A 24,322-nucleotide genomic window follows, 5' to 3' on the forward strand; every position below is an offset into this window, starting at 1 on the left:
CAGGTGGACAAGCAGACTATTTCTGCTGATGCTGTAGTCACTCGCCTTGGACAGATGTAATCTGCTTCCTGTGATCAGTTTTTTGGCTAAAATGACTCGTAAGATGAATTTTCTTTGTCTGGGATATCCCTAACTGTGGCTTGTCTGAATTCTGAATTCCTGCGATTCTCTGCGTAGTGCTAACAGATCTCTATTACTTCTAGCCAACTATGACGACCTATACCAGTGGTCAGTGGAATCCTTCTCAGACTTCTGGGCAGAATTCTGGAAGTACAGTAACATCATATCCTGCGATTCTCTGCGTAGTGCTAACAGATCTCTATTACTTCTAGCCAACTATGACGACCTATACCAGTGGTCAGTGGAATCCTTCTCAGACTTCTGGGCAGAATTCTGGAAGTACAGTAACATCATATGTTCTCGCCTGTACGATGAGGTAAGTGTGTGTTTAAGTGCGACACGAAGGGGAAATGAGCCAGTTTTACAGTGAATCCTTTGACTTGTTCCTGTGACCTTTGCAAGTGATATGAAGAATCGGTCGGCTGTGCAGTCCTGAATTTCTATGTGTGGGGGATGGTGATGTTCTGTTGCTAGTATATTTGAGGACAAGGAACTCCAAGTTCTGTTATTCTAAACAATTCTGTAGTGTCTTTGTCCTTGTGTGCTCTTGCATACCTTGGCAGTGCTGGATGCTTCTGAGGAGTCCACCAACGTACTGCCTTCTGCTTTGGGATTATGCTGGTAGAATATCATCTTGAGTTTGTAAGTGCTGGCATGTGGTCAAGTTCAAGTTTGTGTTCCCTGACTCAGCTTACCTGATAAGCACACCCGCCTGCTCCGCTTCTGTAGAACTGGTTATGGAAGTATCTGCAATCAGATGTAGGCTTCTGAGGCAATGGCAGTGGTTGAATGCAATCACAGGTGGCGTGGTCTGGTATTCCACAGTGTTGCTCTGAGGTGAAGGTGGCTTCCTCTTGTAAATGGAGGACAAAGCTGGAGACCTTTTACGAACCCGGTGTAGGATCTCAATGTCACCCTGCAGTTTTCCATCTGAGGAAGATGATAGACTAATTACTTCAAAAGCTTGATGCAGAGGAACCTTCCTGGGACTTAGTAGAGAGAGGACTGGACTTGTACTCTAATCCCTAATCGGAGGCCATCTGTTCCGAGAACACTCAGAGGACTGGCACTTCTGCAGAGGGAACTGGTAAGTTTCTTTTGCCTTTTCCTGTCGTACAGACTTTTATACTGTGTGATGTGATAGGTCGAGTGGTTCTTTCTGCTGTGAAATTGCCTGCTCAGGTGTCTTAATGTGACCCATCCTTTAGAAAAGTGAATTCAGCAAGAATGTAAGAACTAGGTGGTTTTTGAAGGGTGGAGTCTGAAGACTGTGAACACTTAATCTTTTACTTTTTTCTATAGATGGTAATTCAAAATCTGGCCAGGTTGTGTCTGGATACTGTCGATTTTCTCTACGTATTCTGTGCTGTTAGCAGGGCTGTTTTTCTAAACTGCTACATGAGTCCAAATCATCCTGAGCAGGCAGTTCAGAGGAGATATTTTGCACCCTTGCACTGAGCAAGCTGGACAGTAACACTTGTTCTTTTGCCTTGCAGGATTGGCACCCCTGGAAGTCTGCCCCTCCAGGCACCACCAGTGGCTGGAGAACTGGGAGGGAGACTGGAGCAGGCAATGGTGGCCTCAAAATGGATGTTTCTTGAAGATGAGAAACAGAAAGATGTGAATGTCTAGGAAGGCTTAGTCCTAAGACTACTTAGGAGGTTCTAGGCCCCTGCATGCGTGTTCTGTAATGGCCTTGATGTGATGTGAGATCTTTAAACAGGAGAGTCAGCTGGCAGACGGGTACTGCAGAGGATCGTTGACTCATTCTTTATGGATATTGCTGTTTGCCTCTAACCCTCCCTAAGTGTCAGCTTTAAGGCTTGACTCCAGCACAGCTGACTTGCTGTTAGTCCTTACCATTGGTCTGTTTCTGTATGTCAGGAGGAAAGGCTGGTTGCAGTACCTGAGCTGTTCTATGGTAGCTAAAGAACTTGTTCTGAAGTGTCTTGCAGCTTGATCCCTGCTGCTGGTTGGAAGTAAGCATAATGCTTTGAGGAAAACAGATTTTTTTTATGAACCACAGTTGGCTCCTTTGATCTCTGCCAGCTTCTCCTTTCACAGGTCATTCTAAAAAACAGTAAAATCTTGTGTATATTTAATACAGGTAGATGGTCTTTTATTTAAACATAGAGGTATTTGATGTAGACGTGCTCGTGCCACTCTAGAGCAATTGATATCCCTGTCACCTCTGAAAAGAGCAGAGGAACTTGCAGGCTTGAAGCTATCCTGGCCTGGCAGCACTGGCATTGTTATGTGAGGTTGTTACAAGTAGCTGCTGACTATACATGAGGAATGTAGTCTAAACTTTTTGCTACAAGAAGCACCTGACAGCTGCTGTTCCTGTGGAGCAGCTGCTTTGAGCATTCTGATAGCACATGCTCTCTAGCTTTTCAGGAGGCATCCTGCTTTACTCCTCAGGTTGTACAGACCATCACATGCCCCACAGTAAGGAAAGGATTATCTCACACTAACGCTGAGATTTGTTCTCAAAGGTACAGCCTCTGCTAAGGGTAAGCAGCATCTTTCAGGCATGCTAATGCCTGGTTACAGCACAACTAGCAAGCCACTTCAGGGAGAGGTAATGCAGTAAAGGTGTGGACAGAGGAAATGGCCAGTGTGATGCTTCTGGGAGCTTCTGTTAAATTAGCAGACCCTGAGTTTCTGTTGCTTGCTGAGAACTTTTCCCTAAGGGAGAGATCAGGTTGTTCCTGTAACAGTACCACTATCAAAGAGGCTGGGATTAGCTAGGAGTCAGCGGTGTTATGAGTAGCAAATGGACCGTCATCAAGTATGTGAGTCCAGCAATTTATGCCAGTGGAGCTCTTTGAAGGGATGTTCCACTTCAGGGGAGAAAATAGGGTTAATATTCAATCTTGTCCTGGAAAATATTCTGCTCTCTTCACCAAGCTAAGGAAGTCAGTGATAAGTCACTTTTAGCAGTAACTTCTAATTACTGCAGTAATATGTTGGTATAAATATTTCTGCAGCTTGAGTTGATAAACTGTGAATGTTATAACTCAGTTCTAGCTAATTGTTATGAGCAAATCTACTTGAATTCACATTTTTAGAAAATCCACTTGAAATACAGTAATACAGCAGAGTACTTCCACATGAGCTTTATCTTCTCTTAGAAAAACTTGGGGTTGCCTCCAGTAATACCTACACTGCACATCTCAAAGCACACAGACCAGGTTTTCTGCAAGAGGAGCTATTCAGAGTTCTCTCTCTGGCTTTCAGAAGAGCCTTTTACTTGGTCTGAAAGAATGCCATTTCTGTAATGCATGTGAGTCCGTGAGAGAGAACCTCAGGGTATAAACTAAAGCTTTCAAAAACACAACTATAAAGTTCCAATTTAAAGATTATGAAATGCTGCTGCTGAGCAGCTGAATCTCTACACAGCGGGGCATTCTGGAAGGAATTTCCGTTCCTTTGTGGCTGGTGCTAAGAGGCTCTTTACCTATCACTGTCATTAAAGATATAGTCTTAACTGTGACTTACCAAGGGGTAATTTAATATTTTGAGGCTTAATTAGTTCAAGATGGGGAGAAGTTCCTTCAGCTGAGCATATCTTTGACTTCTCATTGCATTTTTCAGTTCTTTGCGTGTCTTGGTCCTAAATGGAGAATTACTTAATATGAACTTATGAGGCTGTTGGACCTTCTTTCTAGAAAAGAGCAAATCAAGGGTGGGAGCAATGGGCACTCACAGCTGGTAATACAATGTGTTAGTTGTACAGGTTAGTAGCAGCACTTCTGCCCTCTGGATGAAGCTGTGGAGTACTTAAATGCTTAATGCAACTTGATCCAAAAAAATGGAGAATTGGAATAAAAAGCTTTTTATTTTTGTTTGAGAGTTCACTTTTTTCTCCAGGGTTAATTTGAATTACCATTGTCTTAAGTTCCTGATGTTGGTCTCTGTACCTTGTGACTCATACTGGGGAAGAATGGCAGCTCACACCTCCCTATGCTTTGATTTTTATTTTTTTTTGTAAGAGGGAGGCTGGAGCGTATGGCCTGGTAGAGCTGCAATACGCTGCAGCTCAGGCCCTGCTGGGCTGTTCTCAGAGGCAAAACCACAGCGTGCTCTGTGGTTTGCTGGTATCTTGTGGTCTGGATGTAGTCCAGTGGTTTACTTCACTTTACTTTTCTTCACTTACTTCAGATCTTTAAGGCTGATCGAAGGTAGAGCTGTCAGCAAAGAAATCTCTCTAGTTTTGTTGTGATAATGTCTTGTCTTGTAACAGTTAACAAATAATTAATCTTTCCAGGCCTTTAATAACAGGATTTAGTGTCTGTCTGCCATCTGTGAGCTGGGAGAAGTGATTCTTGCTTAACAGAGTGTATAAAGAGCTTGGAATTGAAGAGGTGACTTCTGTACAATGCTGTGAAAAAGAAATCATACTACAGTTTTCCAGGAACATACTGTATTTTTTCACAGGTGGTTGATACTTCCAAAAGTATTGCTGACGTCCCGGAGTGGTTTAAAGGCAGCCGTCTGAACTATGCAGAAAACCTCCTGAAGCACAAGGACAATGACAAGATTGCGCTGTATGCAGCAAGTAAGAAAGAAATTAGTGGCTCCTCTTTATTTATAGTTCCCAGGAACAGCCTCTGTAGAACACCTCTGCTTTGTATGAAACTTTGAAAAATACTGGCTTGGGTGGGGGGCAGAGGAGAGTAAAATCAGTAACTGTAGAACCTGACACAGCTCTTCAAAAACTACATGCTCTGGGGTGTAGATAACTCCGAAAAGATCTTGGCAAAGTACACAAAGCTTTCTTAGAATGTGTGTAACTGCGTTAAGATGGTGGGGGTGATGCTGCATTTAGCATCACTCAGTAATATTGGCGCTGTTACTTTCTTTGTCAGGAACGCTTGCCTTCAGGAAGTATTTTAGCACCGTTTCTTGGTATTGTCCTGCCCACCCTCTTCCTATGCCTTTTATCTTTGGAATACTCAGTGTAGGTAGGAATTAATTCTGCACTTTTGACATTCCAGAAAGGGAGTTCAGTTCCATGCATGGAAGACTTGGAATTTCACTTTTCTGGAACACTAAAGCTCAGTCTTAGTTTTCTGTTTTACCAGCGAAGATTGAAGTCTAATAAAATCTGGGCATACTCATGAGGATTGTAGTACTAAGACAAAGTCCCTTCCCTCTATCTGCTGACTTTGGGAACTTCAAAAATTGGCTCTAATCTCCGTTAGATGGGGTTAGCTTCTGTGCAGGTGTGTGAGTGCTTCCTTAGGGAGTTGTGCTCTGAGCTCCCCTTTTGCTGGACCTAATCCTTATCAGAAGACTGACCGAGCAGTGATGCTTAATAGCTTAACAATAAACAATGCAGTCTTGCAGCTCCTTGGAGAGACAATTATACAGAATACGGATTGATTGTGTAGGTGTTAAAAGTCTTAGTTACTGATTTCTGACAGCTGGGGATCAGTTTTTGAATGGCAGAAGTATGACTGTTGTTCTGACAGCTGTCTAAAGACAGCGTGAGACCACAGGATTGTCCTCTGTAAGGTTAATGCTTAGCAGTTGCATTTTGCTGCTTAGAGGTATTGAAAGAAAACTCTCTGATCGTACAGCTGTATATAAAATCAGCTCAGAGCAGGAAGATCTGTGACCCAGTTTTGGTGTAATAAGAATTGATCTGGTAAAGTCTGATAGAAATGAGGCTTGTAACAGAAAGCTGGCTTCGGAGTGATGAACTCATTGCTTTCAGGTTTTGAGACCACTGGAAAAGCTTCTTATGTGTTATTTAATGGAGGAAAAAGAAATAATGTAGTTAAGTACATCTTGTGCAACAGCTGAAGGCCAAACACTGATCAGTAAGTCAGCTCTATATGTGTGTAGAATTGACGTTGATTGATTGGTTAATGTTAAAAGCTAAATATGCAACTTGAGAAAAAGTGGAGTTAAAAACTTCCTGTTCAAATTATTGAAGGAATTGTTATCAACCTAGTGAACTGTTTAGTTTGACATGTGTGTCTTGTAGCTCTTGTTTCTTGTTAGGACATCATAGGGTGTACTAGAGAGTCGCTGCTTTGTGTCCCGTAACCACGGGTGATGATACCAAAAGAAGCAAAATTATTTTCCTGTTGAATACCGTATCTGTGCCGGGGTGAACACACTTACTTCTCTGCAGTGAACAGACTTCCACCTGCATTTCTTTCTGTGACCTTCTGCTGTATTTAATCTTCTTAAGAGCTCTTAAGTCAGAGTATTTTTTGTTAACCCCTTGCTGCTAGGTCAGAATGGTGTTTGGGAGCCAGGTTTGTGTATTCACCAGGGATGGTTCTGTGGGAGTGGTGTGGGTGTAATAGAGCACAGGAATGGAAATGTGATTTTCCTGAACAATTTCACTTGTTACTGGCTCCCACTGTGAATCTTATTTGTGACTCCTTTCTCCTGGGGGTTTAATCATGGAGCAAGACAAGACTCCTGTTTCCTGTTGTTCAGTGGGAACACAGAATCTGTCGGCATTGACTTCTGTGTGTTTCCCTTCACTTCCCATCCCTGCTCGCTTACTCCATGTAAGTCCAAATTTACTGGGATGGTTGTGCTAAGGCTCAAAAGAGTGAAAATACTGTTCCCCACTTAAGGGAATCATACTGATGGCTGTTCCACAAGGGCCCGCTGTACCAGGGCGCACGGTACGTTTTTGATGTGACATCCTTGGCATATGTGTTTTCGTTAAGTGCTGGATGCTGAAAACAGGACAGGCCAAATGGTTTGTGAGAGTTACATTGAGGAAGTACAGGAAGGAACCTTTAAGATGACAAACTTTGCCGTTCGTAAAATGGACAAATCTCAATGTTGTTTTGCAAGTGATTTATTAACAGCTTATGTAACATTTGACATTTGGTACAAAAATGAAAACACCCTGCAGATCTTTTCAGAGATGAGTGGAGTCCAGTTTAGTTTATTTGCTTTGTGGTATGTTGGCAAACACAGATGTTTAAAAGGCATCTTCCATGTTAGGAAGTAGCCTTGGTGAGTGCAATCTATTTATCAATAATGCTCCTTGAGACCTTGCCTTTCTCCAATGAGTAGTTCGCATTTTTGTACATGCATGTTCCTGTCTTTAAAAATGTCCTTGTGCCAACTTACTATTACTGCCTGATACTTGATTCCCATCAAAAGGAAAAGCTTGATACGGCGCAGGAGGAACTTTAAAAGCAAAATGTATAACTGTTAGTGGAAACTCTTCTCCAAAAAACAGTTCATATTGTTTCTCTTCCAGAATTGGTTGTGTGTGCTAGACTCTGCTGATGTTGCAGTGCATAATTTCTGACTGGTTAATTGTCTTTCTTTAGAGGAAGGCAAAGAAGAAATCTTGAAAGTTACTTTTGAAGAACTGAGACAAGCTGTAGCTTTGTATGCTGCAGCCATGAGGAAGATGGGAGTGAAAGTAGGAGACCGAGTTGTGGGTGAGTAACCTTTTGTAAAGGATGGGTGGTGAAATTGTCTTGAAATATGCCAGTAGTCAGAGTTATGGAACATGAATATGAAATACTATTTCACAGACACATTCTAAAGAAAAGGCTCTTTTGCTGCTATTTTTAGTTTGATGTGAAATACACTCCTAGAGGGAGGGAGCCTGGATTAGCCTGCAAGTCCTTTAGCACTGGAGGGGGAAGGAAAATGCCTCATTCATAGCTTCAATAAGGTCTGCGCTTCGTGGAAGCAGAAGCGATGGACACTTTGCGTCTAGCTGAGCCTTGCCTCACAAGGTCTGGCAGATTCAGGTGGGGGCTGTCTTGGAAACTACAGTTCCAGGTTGGTTGTTCTGGTGCCAGCTGGCAGTTACTGACACCATGGCCCCAGGTAATGTGGTGCACTATGCATTGTTGTTCTTGAGGAATGGGCTTGTGCTGCCTTCTGCCAGCAGTGCATTTGGGAGCAGTGTACTTCCAGAATGGTGGTAGCGAACAGCTGGTGAGCAGTAACCTTTCAAGTCTTATCAATGCAGAGCTTAGTAGTTAGAACCCTGTGATCCTTTCAGTAACTCACAATTTTCTGGAGTGATATCTTCTGTCATAAGACTGTCACACAGATTGTTCTATATAAACAGGTTTTTGTCTTGTAAACAGCTTGCACAGTTTACAGCCCAGGCAGAGAATGGAGTTACTCAAGCTGGCCACAGTCCATTTAGCTTTAAATTGCTGGTTTTGATCTCCCAGCTGAGCTGCTTCATCTCTGTACTTCACGTGCTCTCTGACAAAACTGAAGAGCCCATCTTAGTGCAGTGCAAGCCAATTGCAATAGCTCTGAAGCTCCTTCACTCCCATCTGGTAGTTCTGCTGATGTACACATCCATCTTACTACTGGAATCATATGTTCTTTGAGCAATACTTGGCCATTATCCTAAGTGAGTTTGCATCATGTAAGATTTTTTTTTTTGCATACAAAGTGATGAAACTCTTTGGTTTGTTTTCTGCATGGTACAAACCAGAACTCTTACCCATGTCTTTAAAAACAGAAAGTTATGCATTATTATTTTTATTAAACACACAAATGACTTGTAAATGTAAAATACTCCTGAAAGCTCATACTTCATGCATACGGTCTGAGTATTCCACAGAACTGGTAACCAAACATTTAATTATTGCAGCTGATGGTTTGGTTTTTAACGTATAAAAATCCTTAACTGGGTGGGAACCATCCAGCGACGTCAGAAAGGTTTGTCTGAATGGAGCTGAGTTAAGCTGCTCTAACATGGTCTCCATTTTCCATCTTAAAACTGTCACATTCATATCTGGCAGCCTTTGGAGGAGCAACAGCCTGTGCCTGAAACCAAACTAACGAATAGGAAAACTTACACTCTACAAAGTTTGACTAGTTTGACTCCACAAAAGTGGAGTGTTTCTTACTACCTGTCCTCTGTGCACGTCAGGAGGTAGAAGTGGGTTGTGTGTATTTTTAAAAGTTGCCCCAAAAGACATAGGCAAAACAATACGTAATTATGTCTACAACTGGAAACGAACACACTGTGATGGGGGGACAGTAGCTGCAAACTTGGGAGTGGCAACAGCTGTAACTTTGGTGTGTTCCTGGGGTAGAAACCTGCTGGTCTTTACTGCTTTCCTAATTCTCAGGTTAAAGTACCGCTCTTAGGCTTTGTGTGTTGAATGCCTGATGCTAAATGAGGGGTTTTTAATCTCTGGGAAGAAAATATTGCTCACTAGGGTAGCAGATGTAATAGCAATGTTTAAGTATGACCAGGTGCCATCACATTTGATGGGAAAATGAGATTTTGCAACCTGGGTATCATCGGTAGAACTTCTAATCAAAACCAGCCAGAAATACAATGTTTGGGAAAAGTCAAGTGTGTGATGCTGTCATTTTGTGCTCATCTCGTGAGCAGTTGTTAGTAAGGTATCCTACGCAGGGGCAATGTCTCTGTAGCTGGAGAAAACATGCTATTGAAATACAGCTGTAGGCAGTGGTGCTAAAAACTAAGCGAATAATACGCTATTATAATGATAATTTTAATAATAGTTCCTTTTAGTAGACTATTTTGCTTGGCAGAGCTGGAGGCTGGCTCACTCCTGAATCTTGTTTGTTGTTTTGGCAGCTGGCTTGCCTCTTATTGACGTTAAAAAATATAGTTGATACTTTAGAAATAAGATTATATGAGTAAAATAGTATGTTTTAATGATGGCTGATTTTTATTTATACTTTTATTTTACATGCTTAAAATTCCAGGTTTCTGTTGAAAAATCATCCATAATGTCAGGGCTTCCTTCTACAGAAGGGGCAGGATTTTAACGGTGCACTTTGTTCCTGGGAGGGGAAATGTGTGTGGTGGTTCCAGTGGGAAGCCTGCAAGGATTTTTAATGATTTCAGGAGGAGGCACAAATTGTACTTTCTATCTGGTGGTGTTACTATTATTTAAAAAACAAAACAACCACAAACCAAAAACAATAAAAAGGGAGACAAACATGTTGAAGATAAAATGAGAAACTCTATTTGGATCCCAGCTCTCTGTCTCTGCAGTTAAGCTCCCACCGTTTGATGCAGCTGCGACTCTGGTTTTTTCCCTTGTCCTCTTTATGCATTTCCTGAGCAAAAGTTTCCTGTCTGGTACTTCCACTGCAGAGACCTTTCTGCCCAGCAGCTGCAGGTACCATATATCTGTGCGTGGCCCATGAGCATTTATTTCCATAGCTGAGGTGTGTCGTTAGGAGCATTCCTAGCTTGTTTTCGGAAGCAGATTTGCAGTGAGCTCAGTCCTTACAGAGCCCTTTAGTTTTGATAACAGAAAAGATTAATCAAACTAGGCAATCTCTTTGTTTCCTTAAAATGACAGTGGGTTTCTGGACCCAACTAGAGCTTTTTAAATTATTCAGAGCCTTTACATGCTTTTTTCTGGGCAATTTTTCACATTCTATTCCCCCCCTCTGCCCTCTTACCCTGCCTGGTGAGAGACTCTTTTCTTTGTAATCTTCAGTCAGATGAACCTTTATCAGCTCCTATCAGATAAGCTGTTGCACAGTTCCCCTTCCTTCCCTTCCCCTGGTGCCCCCAGTCCTAGACTGACCGCTTTGTCTTGGGCAGCAGCCTGTGCCTAGGGAGAGCTTCCCTGTGAAAGAAATCCAGTGGAATTTTTAACAGCAATCCAGCTATTTACAGAGATATCTTAAGTTTGGTCTAAACTTCTTTCTCGTGTTTCTCTCCTGTGCCAGAGGGTATTGGCAGCCCTTGGAAGAGCTAAACCCTAACATCACAGTCAGAGGTTGAGACTGCAGGCTGTTCTCCAAATCCCAGACTGCAATGGGGGAGAGATGCTAAGTGTTGGGTCAAAGTTTGAGCATACATCTATTTGTGATATCAAGGATCAGGCTCTCCAAAGCCTCCCAAACTCTGCTGGGACCTAATTTATTCCAAAGTTTATAGCAGATGGTGGAAGAGTGATTCTTCATGTGGTTTATAGCAGTAATACAGGGCGTGTTTTTACTGCTTCTGAAAAATCAGCTTTTAAATAGAAGGGAGATTCTATTAGAGTTGCCTAACACCTAGTTGGCCTGCCAGGTTCTGATGCCCTTTGTTGCCACTTTCTCTTAAAATCACTTAATCTTGAGCTGTTAGTTATACACTAGACCATTAACATTGTTTTCTTGTGCATTTGATCTCTGCTTTATAGCCTTTAAGACCAGACTGCTTTAAATTTTCGTGATACTTAACACATCCCCTGGCTTGTTCAATCTGATTCGTGGTTGCATCGTGACAGTAGTAGTATGTTAAAGTTGGAGGTGGGTGAAAGTGGGCGGACAAGCAGCAATGTCAGCACTTTTTCAGCTTGATTTCATCCTCTTCCCTTTCCATCACTGAGGAGATAAGCACTTAGTAGTAAATGTAATTGAAGGAGATGTGTGGAGAAACATCTCTTCTGGTGATGTCTTGCAATACTGTCACTGACACATGGACAGTTGGAAGAGACAGGTGTGATGCCTAATGCAAGCAACGCAGATCCCCGTGGGAAGTGCTCCTGGTCTCCCGTCTGTGTGGCAAATAACGACTGCAGCAAGAATAAAATGGACCTGGGGTATCTGTGTCTTTCATCTCCAGATAGGTTGCTTCTGTTCTATCCTTGTAGCCACCTTTGTTCTTTTAAAGGCAGCAGCTGAAAACAAACTAATCTTCCCCATGTGTTCACACAAAAATCCCCAACAAAACATCAATGAATTACATTGTTTAAGGCTGGTATTTTATCTGTAGTAACTGTATTAGCCCTGGTTGCTTACGTGGGTTTTAAAGCTAGCTTTGTAAGAAGATTAGCGTGTTGCTAATAGTCTGAGGCCCCAGTAATGTGAGGTAGGATGGCCACTGTCAAGTCCTACAGGAGTGTGAGATGCTGCATTAACATCCAACAGAGAAACTGGAAATCTGGTCTTCAAATGGTCACTTCCGTTTGGGAGCTGGTGGAGCCTACTGAATGCTTTGGGGAGTCAGCTGGTATTTCAAGGGGCACAGTCAAATGCAGGGAGTTTTACATACATGACAGTTGCTATAATTAGTTTGCAGAATCTCTGATGTGAGAAATGGAGGAGTAATTTTTATTTCTGAGAATCAAGTTTTAATCTGAAAGACTGACAGGAGACTCCTATTTAGAGTTGGGAGCAGTTGAGAGAAAAGCGACAGGAGTTCTGACATTGCTGTGTTCGGAGGATCTCTTTCCAGAATAGAACCATATTTTTGTTCATAACGCCTGGTAATGTGTAAATACATTATATTTGCTGTAAGATTTGGTATTTTTTTACTTTCCTTCCATCTCTAACCATTCAAATTCTGCCCTAGGTTACTTGCCAAACAGCATTCATGCGGTGGAAGCAATGCTGGCTGCTGCAAGTATTGGTGCTATCTGGAGTTCGACATCACCAGACTTCGGCATTAACGTGAGTAGCCTTTTTACTGTGTCTTGAGCTACCGTCGTGTTTCAGGCGAGGTAAAGGGAATAAAGTGACGCGGCAGGCAGCGTCTGTTTGCTTTAATCTTGCTGCCACCTCCTGGCACAGCCAAGTACTCCAGATTTTTTCCTAGCTCCTGCAAACTGAAGGAAAACCCATGCAGTCAGTGGTCAGCACTGGCTTTCAGCATAGCAGTTTGAGTCTCTTTAGCTAACTCCCTTCCAGTTTCTTTGCCCGAGGAGTCCCTTCCTCTGCCTCCTGTGTGGCGAAACTGAGCAACACCCCAGCTGGTCTTTTCCAGAAGACTTTGTTTCCCAACGAGGTGAGGAATTTCAGGCTCATATCACTAAGCTGTTTAACTCTTCAGTGTAGGAGTAAATACTATGTGTTGTAAAATATGTTAAATTGTTATGATACTCAAACAGATGTTACAGTGTGCCTTAAGGTTTGGGAATATATTTGCCTTTCTTTGGAAAGTCTTTAGCACTCCTCATAGATACAAATCACTGCTAAAATGGAGTGTGAGCATTTCTTCGACGTAAAAGTTTGCATGAAAGCAGTTGAGGAATCTGTTTGTGCATTGCAGAACACAGACAATACCCGAGTTCTCAGGTACTGTGTGCCCTCAGTTGCAGTGTTTAACCCTAGCAGTGGGTTCGGTGGATGGGCCTGTTAGCGCTGGAGGGCAGCAGTGTCCCACTCTTACTCTTGAGGATGTATCATTGGGAAAAATTGATAAGAAAAATCATTACAGCCTGTAATGGTCAATCTGATCTACAATTATTTTCTGCTTACTTAGAAAATGAGAGTATGGAGTATTTTCTTTGCAGCGTGACTTGGTTTCTCATCTGGGAGAAGACTGTTCCCTTTTGTTTGCACTATGGTGTTCTGGTCTGGTCTCTGTGGTGATGTGCTGTTATTTTCAGTCATCCTGCTTTGGGTTTTGTGATAGTTTTTCAATGAAACTTGGAACAGCAGTGGCACTGATATAATTTACTCTCCTTTGACCTGGTGGCATGTGTTACCATGAATTCAAACCCTAAAATCTTGGGGGAGGTCAGCAGAGGTCCTCAGGGATATTGCCTTCCACCTTAAGGAAAAGACATTCCTCCTGTTAACAGAAATGAAGATTTTATCTGTGTTTTGGGAAAGAATGTAGCGTTTTCAGCCAGATCCAATTGTATATATGCTTTGTAAAGCTTAGAAATGTCACTTTCCAGCACTGCCTACTCATTGGAGCTCTGAATGCTGCACACCCAGAGACTTCGAGTGTTCGGCAAGTCTGCTGCCGGAGAACCATGAGCTCCCTTCCACTCAGTGCCACTCTTGGCAGCTTCTGCTTAATGTCTTTACTCCCTGTTATCTATTTACATATGTTAATAGGAAAGTCATTCTTTGTGGGCTCTGCATAAGAAAAGGTTGGATATGCAAGTTTAAAAAGAGGCTCTGCTCTTGGAACTATGTGAGAATCCTTTGGTGAGCCCTAGCAGAGTCAGTGCAGCTCCATTCGTGGGCCCTGCACCGTTTTTAGTACTAGATTTGAGGCTGATAGGACAGAGCAAGCCATATCTGCTATACCTGGGCTCTTCGTGAAAGCCATTCCTTGCTGAGCCATCTGGTTGGATTAAAGTTCCAGTGTAGCAATTACATGTTTCATCTGTTTGTATTGCCTTTGTGTCGTACCAGGCTGCCCTGTGGGATTTGATCCTGCCAGTGCTAATGAATCCAACTGGGCGTGTTAGCAGGGTTAGTAAAACCCCAAGAACTGCAGTCATCGCTCTTTGAGTCACACTTTGGTTCAGATTTGAGTCTTCTGTTAGAGTACGCTTAGTCCTTGTGTTGGTCTTCACTTTTAAACACCAGGCAGCATGGACACGGGGTATGTATGCTCTGTGCTCATCACACACACACACACATATATACACACACAGAGTACGTGTAATTTGGCTATTTGGTCCATTCTTAGAAGATGGTACCAAGAAGCACCATAGAGAACATACCTAATAACATAGGAAAACAGGCAATTTGATTTCATACTCATTTAGAGAGTAACTTCAATGTAATTAAATCTACGTTTCTGAGTTTAATGTGTTGGACTTCCTGAAAATGTCTTCTGCCACCAAAACAGGTTCTAGTGTTTTTTGTTTTAAACTAATAGATAAAACTAGGTGAGAATCATAGTGCATTGTTTTCTTATGATGGGAACAAGGAAAAGGAAATGCATCTTTGGGTGATAGGGGAGAGAGCTGTTGAGTGACATAGTCAGTGGAGACAGTTGTGTGTTTGTATTGAGTCATACCCCTGTACCTTAGTGTGGTGCTCAGTCAGCTTTCCTAAAAAGACCAATGCAGAAGTTGTCAGGACAGGAGTTCTGTACGCTTGCAGCAGGCTTTCTTGCAACCCAGCCCAGAGTTTAATAGAGATTAGTTGATTGTGATGTTTTCGTGTTGGTCTGTTGATTTGGTGGTAATTTGTCTCTCATTTTGGCTGCAAAGTAGAGTGCAAAGCAGAAGTCAGAAGAATAAAGAATAGTGGGAAGAATAAGCACATGACTGAAGTCTGATTTTTGCATCTTGATTTAGGAGACTGTTCTGGAACAGTCAGCTGACAAATTTACAGTATTGAGTAATCTTACAGTTCTTAATGTTTTAAATAACGTAGTTCGAGAGGACTGAACAGTACTGTGTGCTGAGGGCTTTTAATAAAAGGATTTGCTTCTTGCTGTTGAGTGCAGAAAGATCTCTTCTGGTATGCAGCGTACCTGGAGGAAAAAAATACGCCAGAAGGGTTTTTATCTCAAATGTGATAATAGCTGTGGTAAACTCCTGAAAGCAGTGCAAGCTGGAGGAGACACTGGAAGATTTAGCCTTTGAACGTGTCCTCCTCTGGAGGTTCTAAAGGAGCTGTGGTACTTTTTTGTTGGTAGTGTGTGTACGTGTGTGTTCAATACCTAGCTGTCCTGGTAAGAATCAGTGGTACAGCTTCCTCTGTTAACTGTAGCAGAACAAAGCTGCTAGCTCGCATGCAGGACCATGTTGCCATATGATAAATCTTCCAGAAAACTGGTGTTTCTCAGTTTTTCTTCTGTGCTGCCTCCCAAACTGCTGGTACATCGTCAGAACAGCATCGGGACAGTTCCCAAGGGTGCGTAGAACACCTGCCTCCAGGTGCAGACTGGACTCTTATGGACCTTCAAGTAAATTGTCTGACTCCTGCTCATGTCACAGGAGCTTATCCTCATTAGGTGTGTTTGTAAGGATCAAGATGAATTTTTAACTACTTAGGTAGACTTGAACTTGATCCTTCAGTGAATGATGTTCTGTGATCTGTGGTATGTTATCTTTGTTGGTTGATACATTTGGGGGTCATGCAATAGATTGTCACAAACCTGCTGTACTGTGAAGGTCTCGGGTGAGTGAAAGACAAGCAGGCAAGGCAGTTTTTTAACAATTCTCCTGCTAATTCCTGTCCTTATTCCTTGCTTGAATTGCATTTAGTATCCAGTGGGTTTTTCTACTGTAGCAGTTGATTTCATTTTTTAACTTGCTTCTTTCTGTCCCTAGGGTGTACTGGACAGATTTTCCCAAATTCAGCCTAAGCTCATCTTCTCTGTGGAAGCTGTTATATACAATGGCAAAGAACATAACCACTTGGAAAAGCTGCTTCGGGTGGTAAAAGGTATTTCACTGCATACCATCTAGCCTTAGCTATGCCGTAGTTCTGTGAGCACTTGAAGTCTGCACTGCCACTAGAAGTGACTCTTCTGTCTGCTTGTCACTGTCCTCCTTTACAGTATCTCTGTGGCCTCTCAGTTTCAGAACTGATTTGAGTAAAAACAAACCAATCTGTGTAATTCTGACAGTCTTTTGCTATCTTAGCTTAATTATATCATCATAAATCAGTCAGCGTACACGTAGAGGAACAGGGACTGATACTGGTTTTTTTGAGCCCAAGCAAAGTGCTGCTGAAGACAAGTGAAGAGGTATCACTATTTTTAAAGGAAGTATTATTATTTTTAAAAGGCTGGCAATTTTGAGGTAATTGTATCTTAGGTAACAATTTGGTCTTCTGGGGTTTCTTAACATTTAAAACTCTGTCCAATACTGAATGCCTCAAATATTTCTGTTCCTTAGCGCATTGAACTGTACCATCCAATCAGACAGAAAAGACTTCTGGTTTATGTAACTGAATGTAGGAAATTTCTTTTTCTTCCTTCCTCCAGGGCTTCCAGACCTCAAAAAAGTGGTGGTGATTCCATATGTCTCCTCCAGAGAAACCATAGACATTTCTAAGATCCCTAACAGGTAATGGGAGTTTGTGAGCCGTGACTGTCCTATCTAGGGGTGAGATGGATGCTGGCAGCTATTGAACTTGCAGGAGCTGGGATTTAGCCATTTCCTAATGTGGGTCCAGCTTTCATACTGAAAACAGGAGCAGGTGTTTTGCTTCTTCAAAACCACTGTTGGTATTTATGGTTCTCAGATGAAGGCAAAATTCGATAGAATATGGCAGGGAGAAGAAAGTGGCTTCCAGAAATGAGTAATTAATAATGTCAGTGACTTTTTCAGAGATAATTTGTTTTGCTTATTTACTGGTCCGGATTACATATGCTAGACACCTTTTGGAAATGGCGGAGTTCCAGGCTTTGAGGGTCACATTGTTCCAGTCTGCTCTGAGCTGGTAAGACTGGCAGCTGATCCTAGGTGCGGATTTATAGGCTTGACTCTGTGGTGTTACATCTCAATATTATACTAATGTTTTAAAATAAAACAGAAAAAGGAAACAAAACCCTTAGCAATTAGACTAGGAATAGAAATAATGTACCTCACTTGGGTATATCGCTTATTGTAAAAGAGCTGTTAGCTACACAAATAATCCTGTATATGGTCTGGAATAATGCTTTGAAAATTTTTTTGAATGTTCCTTTTTTTCCCCTTCTATGCAGTGTCTTTCTAGAAGATTTCCTTGCTACCGGGAAAGGAGACCAGGCCCCCCAGCTGGAGTTCGAGCAGCTGCCTTTCAGTCATCCTCTCTTTATCATGTATTCATCAGGCACAACAGGGGCACCGAAATGCATGGTTCATTCAGCAGGGGTATGTCTTTCCTCCTGGAGCTGCACTGTCTATATTTAACTACCTGGGTTTCATTTTTTCCTTTAACAATATCGTACCATAATGTACTTTAAGGAAGACTTGATTGCTGAGAGTTTTTCAGTAACTTGCAATGAAACTTTCCATTAAGTGATGGTTTGAAAGCAGATAGAAATTAATGAGGATATAAAATAATTTGATTTAGAGATTGGTGTGGAGACCTTTCAGATTTCAGCTTTTTTCAGGGAGCAAGTGTCAGTCACAAGAGCACTAGTAGAACTGGCCTGACTGATACTTGTAGAAGAAAGGCTGAAGAACTTGAATTGGCTGCTTGGAACTGATTTTTGGACATGGTCAGTTGAGGCCCAGAGGCAGCTTGCAGTTTTTATTATCCAGAACTTTTTTGACTTTAAAAACTACTCCCTACCTTCGTGATTTCAGAGCACACCATCCCCATCAATCTTTTAAGGAAGGAAGCCAGAAGGTTCCTTATGTTTGGGTGTAGGTTTTGCTTTGTGTATGGGAGCTTTGCTTTAGGCAGTGTCTTGTGACTAGAGGTATATGTGATGTTACTGCCAAAATCACTCAACTCCCATGCTTTCCGCTTAACTATTCACATTCTAAAAGTTGTTCTAGGCAACTTAGTGAAGTTCAGGAAGTGACCCCAGCAGTCAGGTGTAGTGCTGAAACTTTAACTCTGCCCTGACTTTTGTCCTCAGTCAAAAGGCAAGGCTTTTCCCCGCTAAGGCAGGCAGAACGTGTAGCCCATTTGTGCCAACTTGTGTAAATTAAACTGTAGAACTATTAGCCAGTGCCCATTGTTTCTGCTCTCCTGCCTGAAAGTCAGGATGAGCATCTTTGCAGCAGGGCTGTCCAGTAGCCTTGAGGGCAGGTTCACTCTTACACCCATAATGCCTAAGTTCTTTCCTCTCTTTGGCAAGGACTGGAGGATTTGCTCACATGATGCCTGTGAACACTCAGCTTTACATGTAAGCAATAGGAGAGCATGACATTTTTAAAGTTCTGGTGCTAACACCTCTGGCCTAAAAGCAAATTATTGCATTGGAGGCTTCCTTGGCTTAAACTGACTTTGTGTCAATTTCAATAGGGCCCGCAAGTAAAATCCGTGTAAAGAAATTCTTCTGTCTTCTGCACACTTGATTGGGTTCCTTGGTTTGTTCTTGGCTTAATCTTGTTTCCACTGTAATTAATAGGAGGATTTTCTGATTGCCACAAAATCAGAATTAGCCCACGGTCTCTGTCTCATTTTCCAGCCTCAGATTAACCAAAGTTTGGTTTTGATAGTTAAGAATGCAAGAAAAGGTAACATTTCAGTAAAGACATTTCAGTTATTGCTTATTTGCAGTGCATGTCAATGCCGTTTTGTTCCTGTGCTGATCTGAGAGGTGCCAGTAGGCAGGTTACTGTAAATTCCCAGCTCAGTTCATCTAACTCTGCAGCATGTTTCTGGTCTGTTCTCTGCATGTATTCTGTTGTCTTGACAGACCGTGTAAATAATGGACATGAAGCCAGATCATGAGAGATGACTTCAAGTAGTGCTTCAGAGGGAGTGAGATTTTCCTGGTCTTGGAAGCAAAGCTGTCTCGTGTTGAACAGCTGGGTGTGCTGCAGGATGGCGTTTGGAGGGTTCTTTCTAATACTTAAAAAATAGTGAATAATTGTTGTTAAGTCCTAAAACCATTGGTTCTGCTTCTTACCTCTTACTGTCATGGTCTGAGACCAGGACCAGCAGCCATGAGTAGCTGCTCGCTCTCAGCTACGTAGACCGCTTTGCCCTGGTCCCTCGTGCTGGCAGCATGGCTGGGAGCAGCAGGGCTACTGATTTTTTTTGACACTCCAGATGCTCAGCACTTCATCAGCCGTATGTTAAGCCCAGTGAAGACAAGCAGACCAAGTTTTTATCAGCTGCCAGATCTGTGTCATAAAATGCTAAATGCTTAGGATTTATTTCAAGGGTCATACAAGTACCATAAATAAACAAGTCCTATAAATAATCTGGAGAGCATCTTGGGCCATGAGCTCTTGAGAACATCTAAGCCTTCTGCCACAGTACCTTTGTGTGCAGACTCAGAGTTACCAGATTTTTGTAAGGAAATGTTCATGGCCTCTACTTAAAGTAACTGTTAAATTTCCTTCTGGTTTTAAACCTGTGGAATAGTAACAACTAAATGGAGGAAACAGGAAGCCAGTATTTTAATTGAATTTGACTTTTAATTTCACTACTTTGTGTGGCTCTTTCAGATTCTCCTGCAGAGGCAGTGTTATTACTTTTATAAATGGAATAATTATGTTAACTCCTGCGGTTCTTTTTGTCGATCTTAACAGGGAAGTTAGTATTTCTAAATTCCAATTTCTCTTTTTTTTTCCAGTTTTTAAGTGTCGGTAACGGTTGCTATGGCTAGGTGGCAGCATTGGACAGCTTAGTGTGTAGCAGGTAAATTCAGATCTGGTTCCTCTGAGTGGCAGAGAAAATAAGATTTCATTTTTACGTAATTTTTTTGCCGGTTCTCCTGAAGAATGTGCCAGTTTTATGACTCTCCTTTTTCATTTCACATGTTCATCCGTAACCTGTTTTCTTTCAGCATAGACTTGTTTCTTGCTTATGAGGCTTCTAATAGTTCCACTGTAACTCCTTGCATAAAGGCAAAAAATCTTGATTTTAAAATCAACCATGCTGATTTGTCTCTGCAGTGGAGTGACTTGAAGTAGTTTGTAAATTTATTTATCCTTTAATAATGCTTATCAATGTACTTCAGTGGCATTTCCAACAAAGGAAGGAATATATTTAGCAATATATTTTACTGCATTAGTGTTAATATTGATGCTTTGAGCAGCGGGATTTTAACTGCTAGTGGTGTCATGTTTACAAGAGACGTGTACAGTTAGCGCTCGGCTCCCATATGTTAATAGATGAGATAGTTTAGATCAATTGTGTTTACGTACAACAGCTGCTGCAGTTTATAGCAGCTCTAGGTCCTTCCTCCCAGTTTCTTGGATAGACTGAAAATGAAACTCTGTCAAAGGGCTTATCGTCCTGGAAAACTGTGCTGCTGAAAGCATGCTGTTAAAATTACAGCCTGGATGGAGTACTCTGCAACTGATGGCTGGGCAGAGTTGGGAGTGAAGGAAGTTATTTATTCCGTGGATTACAAGTGATGTGCAGTGGGAATTGCAGAGGTCTAATGAGAGGCTGAAAAGTTATTTGAGAAAATGGAGAATGCAATTGCTGCTGCTGTAGATAGGCCCTGGGATTTACTGCAGCTGCGCTTAAAAGGAAATAGTTGCCTGTAATCCTGAAGTACATCCTGTGAAGGATTGACAGCATTAGGGTTTTTTGAAGTCTTAATGTGCTGTCAGTTTTGCTTTTCATTAATGTGAAGTTTTTACTTTAACTCTGTTTTTTCCAGGGTACACTAATACAGCATCTGAAGGAACACATTCTTCATGGCAACATGACCAGCAACGACATTATTCTGTACTACACAACGGCAAGTGTGGCTTAAGGCATTTTAAAAGACTTCAATGTATTTTTCTTATAAAGGTGGCAGAGCTTTTCCTACAACTACGTTTTTTATGTATTTTTAATTTTTGTTCTGCAAGGGATTGTCCTACTTAACTGAGTTTAAAAACAATCAGATGGAATAGTAAGAGGCAACAGAAACCTTTCTGAGGAAAGGTTGAACCCATGTTAAATGTTTCTGATCTAATTAGTGAGGAAAAGGGATTGATTTTTATGGTCTCTTAAGTTTATTGATCTAGCTGCCCCACCAGTATCACCTGCAAAACAGGCTCTACCTTTCTGCCTCATGCAAGGCTTGACCATATACAGAGGATGAGAATTTCTGTTTTGTCTCTCTTCAGTGGGGAGGAAAGAAGTTGCACAACTCTAAGTTTAGTAAAGGGAATAAAACTGATCTATGCAGCAGTTCAGTGATGTGGTGTGTTTTTATTTTTTAAATGCTGTGGTAAAGAAAATTATTCCAAAGTCTTCTATTACTGTGACAGTGAGTGAGAAGGTTAATGTCTTTCCCGTGAGTTCCTTTCTAAACTTTAATGCTACTAGTCAGTTTAGTCAGAAATATCTCTGTGGAGAAATCATTATAATTACCTTGTGCCAAAGTTGTCCTGTCTTGTAGCTCATGCTTTAAAGGGAGGTATGGAATCCCCATCTCATTAGGTGTTTGTAAGGGTAAGGTAAATGAACATCCATCAGCAACGTGTAGTGAATCCACTCTTGGGATAGGTGAGAGGTAAACAGTGCCGCAGCCTTATTTTCACGTTCCCAAGTTAGATAAATCAGTACAGATAGACATAAACTCAGATGTTGGCTCAACAGTTTAAGGCAGGAACACTTCAGTCAAGGAAAGTGGAGGGAATGATGGTGCCCCTTCCATAAGGGCAGGGAGCACGCTTTGGTGTGGATGACTGTTGAGAGCTACTCCTGTCCGTCATTGTCTAGCTGCCTGTAGCTCCTTCACCAGCGTATGACAGTGAGCAGTGCTCCGGCTGCTCTGACGGAGCCACTGGGAAAGCAGGCATCTGGCTGACAAAGATAGGAACTAATGGAGGTATTTTCTTTTTTCCAGACTGGCTGGATGATGTGGAATTGGTTAGTGAGCGCACTTGCTACAGGAGCTTCAGTGGTGCTGTATGATGGATCTCCTCTAGTTCCATCACCGAATGTGCTCTGGGACTTGACTGACAGACTAGGGTATGTAAACAATGTTAAACAAAAGGGTAATCCTTTGTTCTGCTTTTACGTGAGTCATGAAAGGTGTCACTCCCTTGGTCACAAACTATTGTGTAGCATGATGCAGTCTATCTTCTGGCTCAGCCTTGAGTGGAACTGTTTTTTAAAATACTGTACTGGAACAGTCTTAGAGAGCAGAAGAGACAAAGAGCTGATTGTTTCAGACTTGAGTCAAGTATTTGGATTCCAGCAAACAAAGAATTTTGGTTCAATAGTCAGGGTTCAGGAGCTGCTGTTTCAAAAGGCAGTAATTGGGAGCAATCTCAAGAGTAATTTCTCAGCACACTCAGAACTTAGAAAATAAGAATCCTTCACTTCAAGCAGCTCAACATAAGACTCAATACAGCACTTTGACTTCAAACACATGCATTGACTGGAAAAGCTCAGCAGAGTTGCTTATATTTTCATATTTTGCTTTTAAATGCCTAATTCTCCCTGTCAAGCTGTTTGTTAATTGTTTTACACAGTTCTTTGTCCCTAAAGATGGTGACAGTGCCCTCTCTGGAAGCCTGGAGAAACAGCAGCTGTCTGCCAGAGAAACAGCTGTAAAACCCTGTGGTGGTATTTAGCTTAGTACACTGGTTAAACTTTGATTGACTCTTTTGGCAATGTTCCTGTTTTGCCAACTGAATGTAAGGAATAAATCTGAATGATATTACTGGTAAAATAATGAGTGTCATTTTAAATTGCTATTAAAATTAATTAATTTGTGGTGGAAAGTGGATGCCAAGAGTTTACTTTCTGACTCTCAATAATTAATTTAAACTTTACTCTGTCTTTTGTGACATGTAATATTTAAAGACTGACATTTTGTCTCTGGCTAATACAATTGAAGGTTCATGCCTAGTGAGAATGCATCCAGAAAAAAAAAACCAAACTGCAAACTGAAGACAATCCCCCCCAAAAAAAATCCCAGTAGATCAACAGGCAAAAATTTAGAATTGAGAAATAACACAGCATATTTTTAAGCATTGTTTCTACATGCCAAAAGTAAGTGAAGATAACTAAAACGTGTCTGCATGTCTCACTTTGGTGATCTGATGCTAAAAGCGGTGGCCATCTGTGTGGTACTTCATCATGCAGTCTGTTCCCAACTCAGTCATATGTTACATACTTAAAAAAAAATCTTCAACATGTTAAGCTGCCTTAGATCTCTGAAGCTGTACCATACTTGCCTTCAGACAGCAAATTCTTCTGGTATTAAGAGCTCTCATGCTGCATGACAGGGGTGACTCAGGCGGACACCAATTACAGATGTGTTCAAGTCAACTGTATTTAGTCATCAGCCACCAATTATGTAGCATTGGGAAGGAAATAATAGAGCAGGCTCTACATGTGCTGTAGAGGAGGTGTCAAAGAGCTTAAAAATCAACAGGAGCATTAGGTATTTGAGCTGTAGAAGTAGTAATTTGAAGCGTGGAAGGACAGTAAGCTATTACACAAGAAGTAGTTTGAGATGACTGAGGGAGCAACATACTGCGGGCTCTCACAGTGCTGTTCCCATGTACCGGATAAATGGCTCCATGCACTGATGTGTTTGTGCAAACAGCCCATCGCTGTCCCTGCCCAAGAGGTGGCTGCTCAGTGACTGTCACCCACCTGAGGGGCAGAGCAAGACATCCACTTCTGACAGCTTGGAAACATCCCCCACTGTGTGGCTGACACTGGTGTCCCAAGAGCTGTTCCACCATCCAGCTCGCCTTTGGGGTAAAAGCAAAGATAGAAGGATCTTATTTTCAGTTCCACTGGTGTCTGTGTGACCCATGTTCTCTTAACTGTATTCAGACCATATCCCTTACCTGTCTCTATGTGTTTTCCTGAGTGAATTTATGCCTGTAATATAAAATGAATTGGCAGAAGGCAGGGAATAGGATTTCCTGAAAGTCAGCAGAAACATTAAACCAGCACTTTCATCGATATAGTAGGGAAG

General features: G+C 41.8%; 1 protein-coding gene across 1 annotated transcript in view; it reads left to right on the forward strand.

Annotated features, from left to right (window-relative positions):
* Nucleotides 1-203: 203 nt before the first annotated feature.
* AACS (acetoacetyl-CoA synthetase) overlaps nucleotides 204-24,322 on the forward strand; it is a gene marked incomplete at its 5' end in the record, with an annotated part of 32,928 nt that continues 8,809 nt past the window's right edge. The window contains 9 exons of the mRNA XM_010141445.1: nucleotides 204-436; nucleotides 4,561-4,681; nucleotides 7,437-7,550; nucleotides 12,422-12,519; nucleotides 16,095-16,209; nucleotides 16,754-16,835; nucleotides 17,477-17,624; nucleotides 21,050-21,130; nucleotides 22,229-22,353. Of these exons, the coding sequence (XP_010139747.1) occupies nucleotides 204-436; nucleotides 4,561-4,681; nucleotides 7,437-7,550; nucleotides 12,422-12,519; nucleotides 16,095-16,209; nucleotides 16,754-16,835; nucleotides 17,477-17,624; nucleotides 21,050-21,130; nucleotides 22,229-22,353 (1,117 nt within the window). The remainder of the gene's footprint in view (nucleotides 437-4,560; nucleotides 4,682-7,436; nucleotides 7,551-12,421; nucleotides 12,520-16,094; nucleotides 16,210-16,753; nucleotides 16,836-17,476; nucleotides 17,625-21,049; nucleotides 21,131-22,228; nucleotides 22,354-24,322) is intronic.

Source organism: Buceros rhinoceros, unplaced genomic scaffold, assembly GCF_000710305.1.
Source record: "Buceros rhinoceros silvestris isolate BGI_N320 unplaced genomic scaffold, ASM71030v1 scaffold7598, whole genome shotgun sequence".
Classification (NCBI taxonomy): Eukaryota; Metazoa; Chordata; class Aves; order Bucerotiformes; family Bucerotidae; genus Buceros; species Buceros rhinoceros.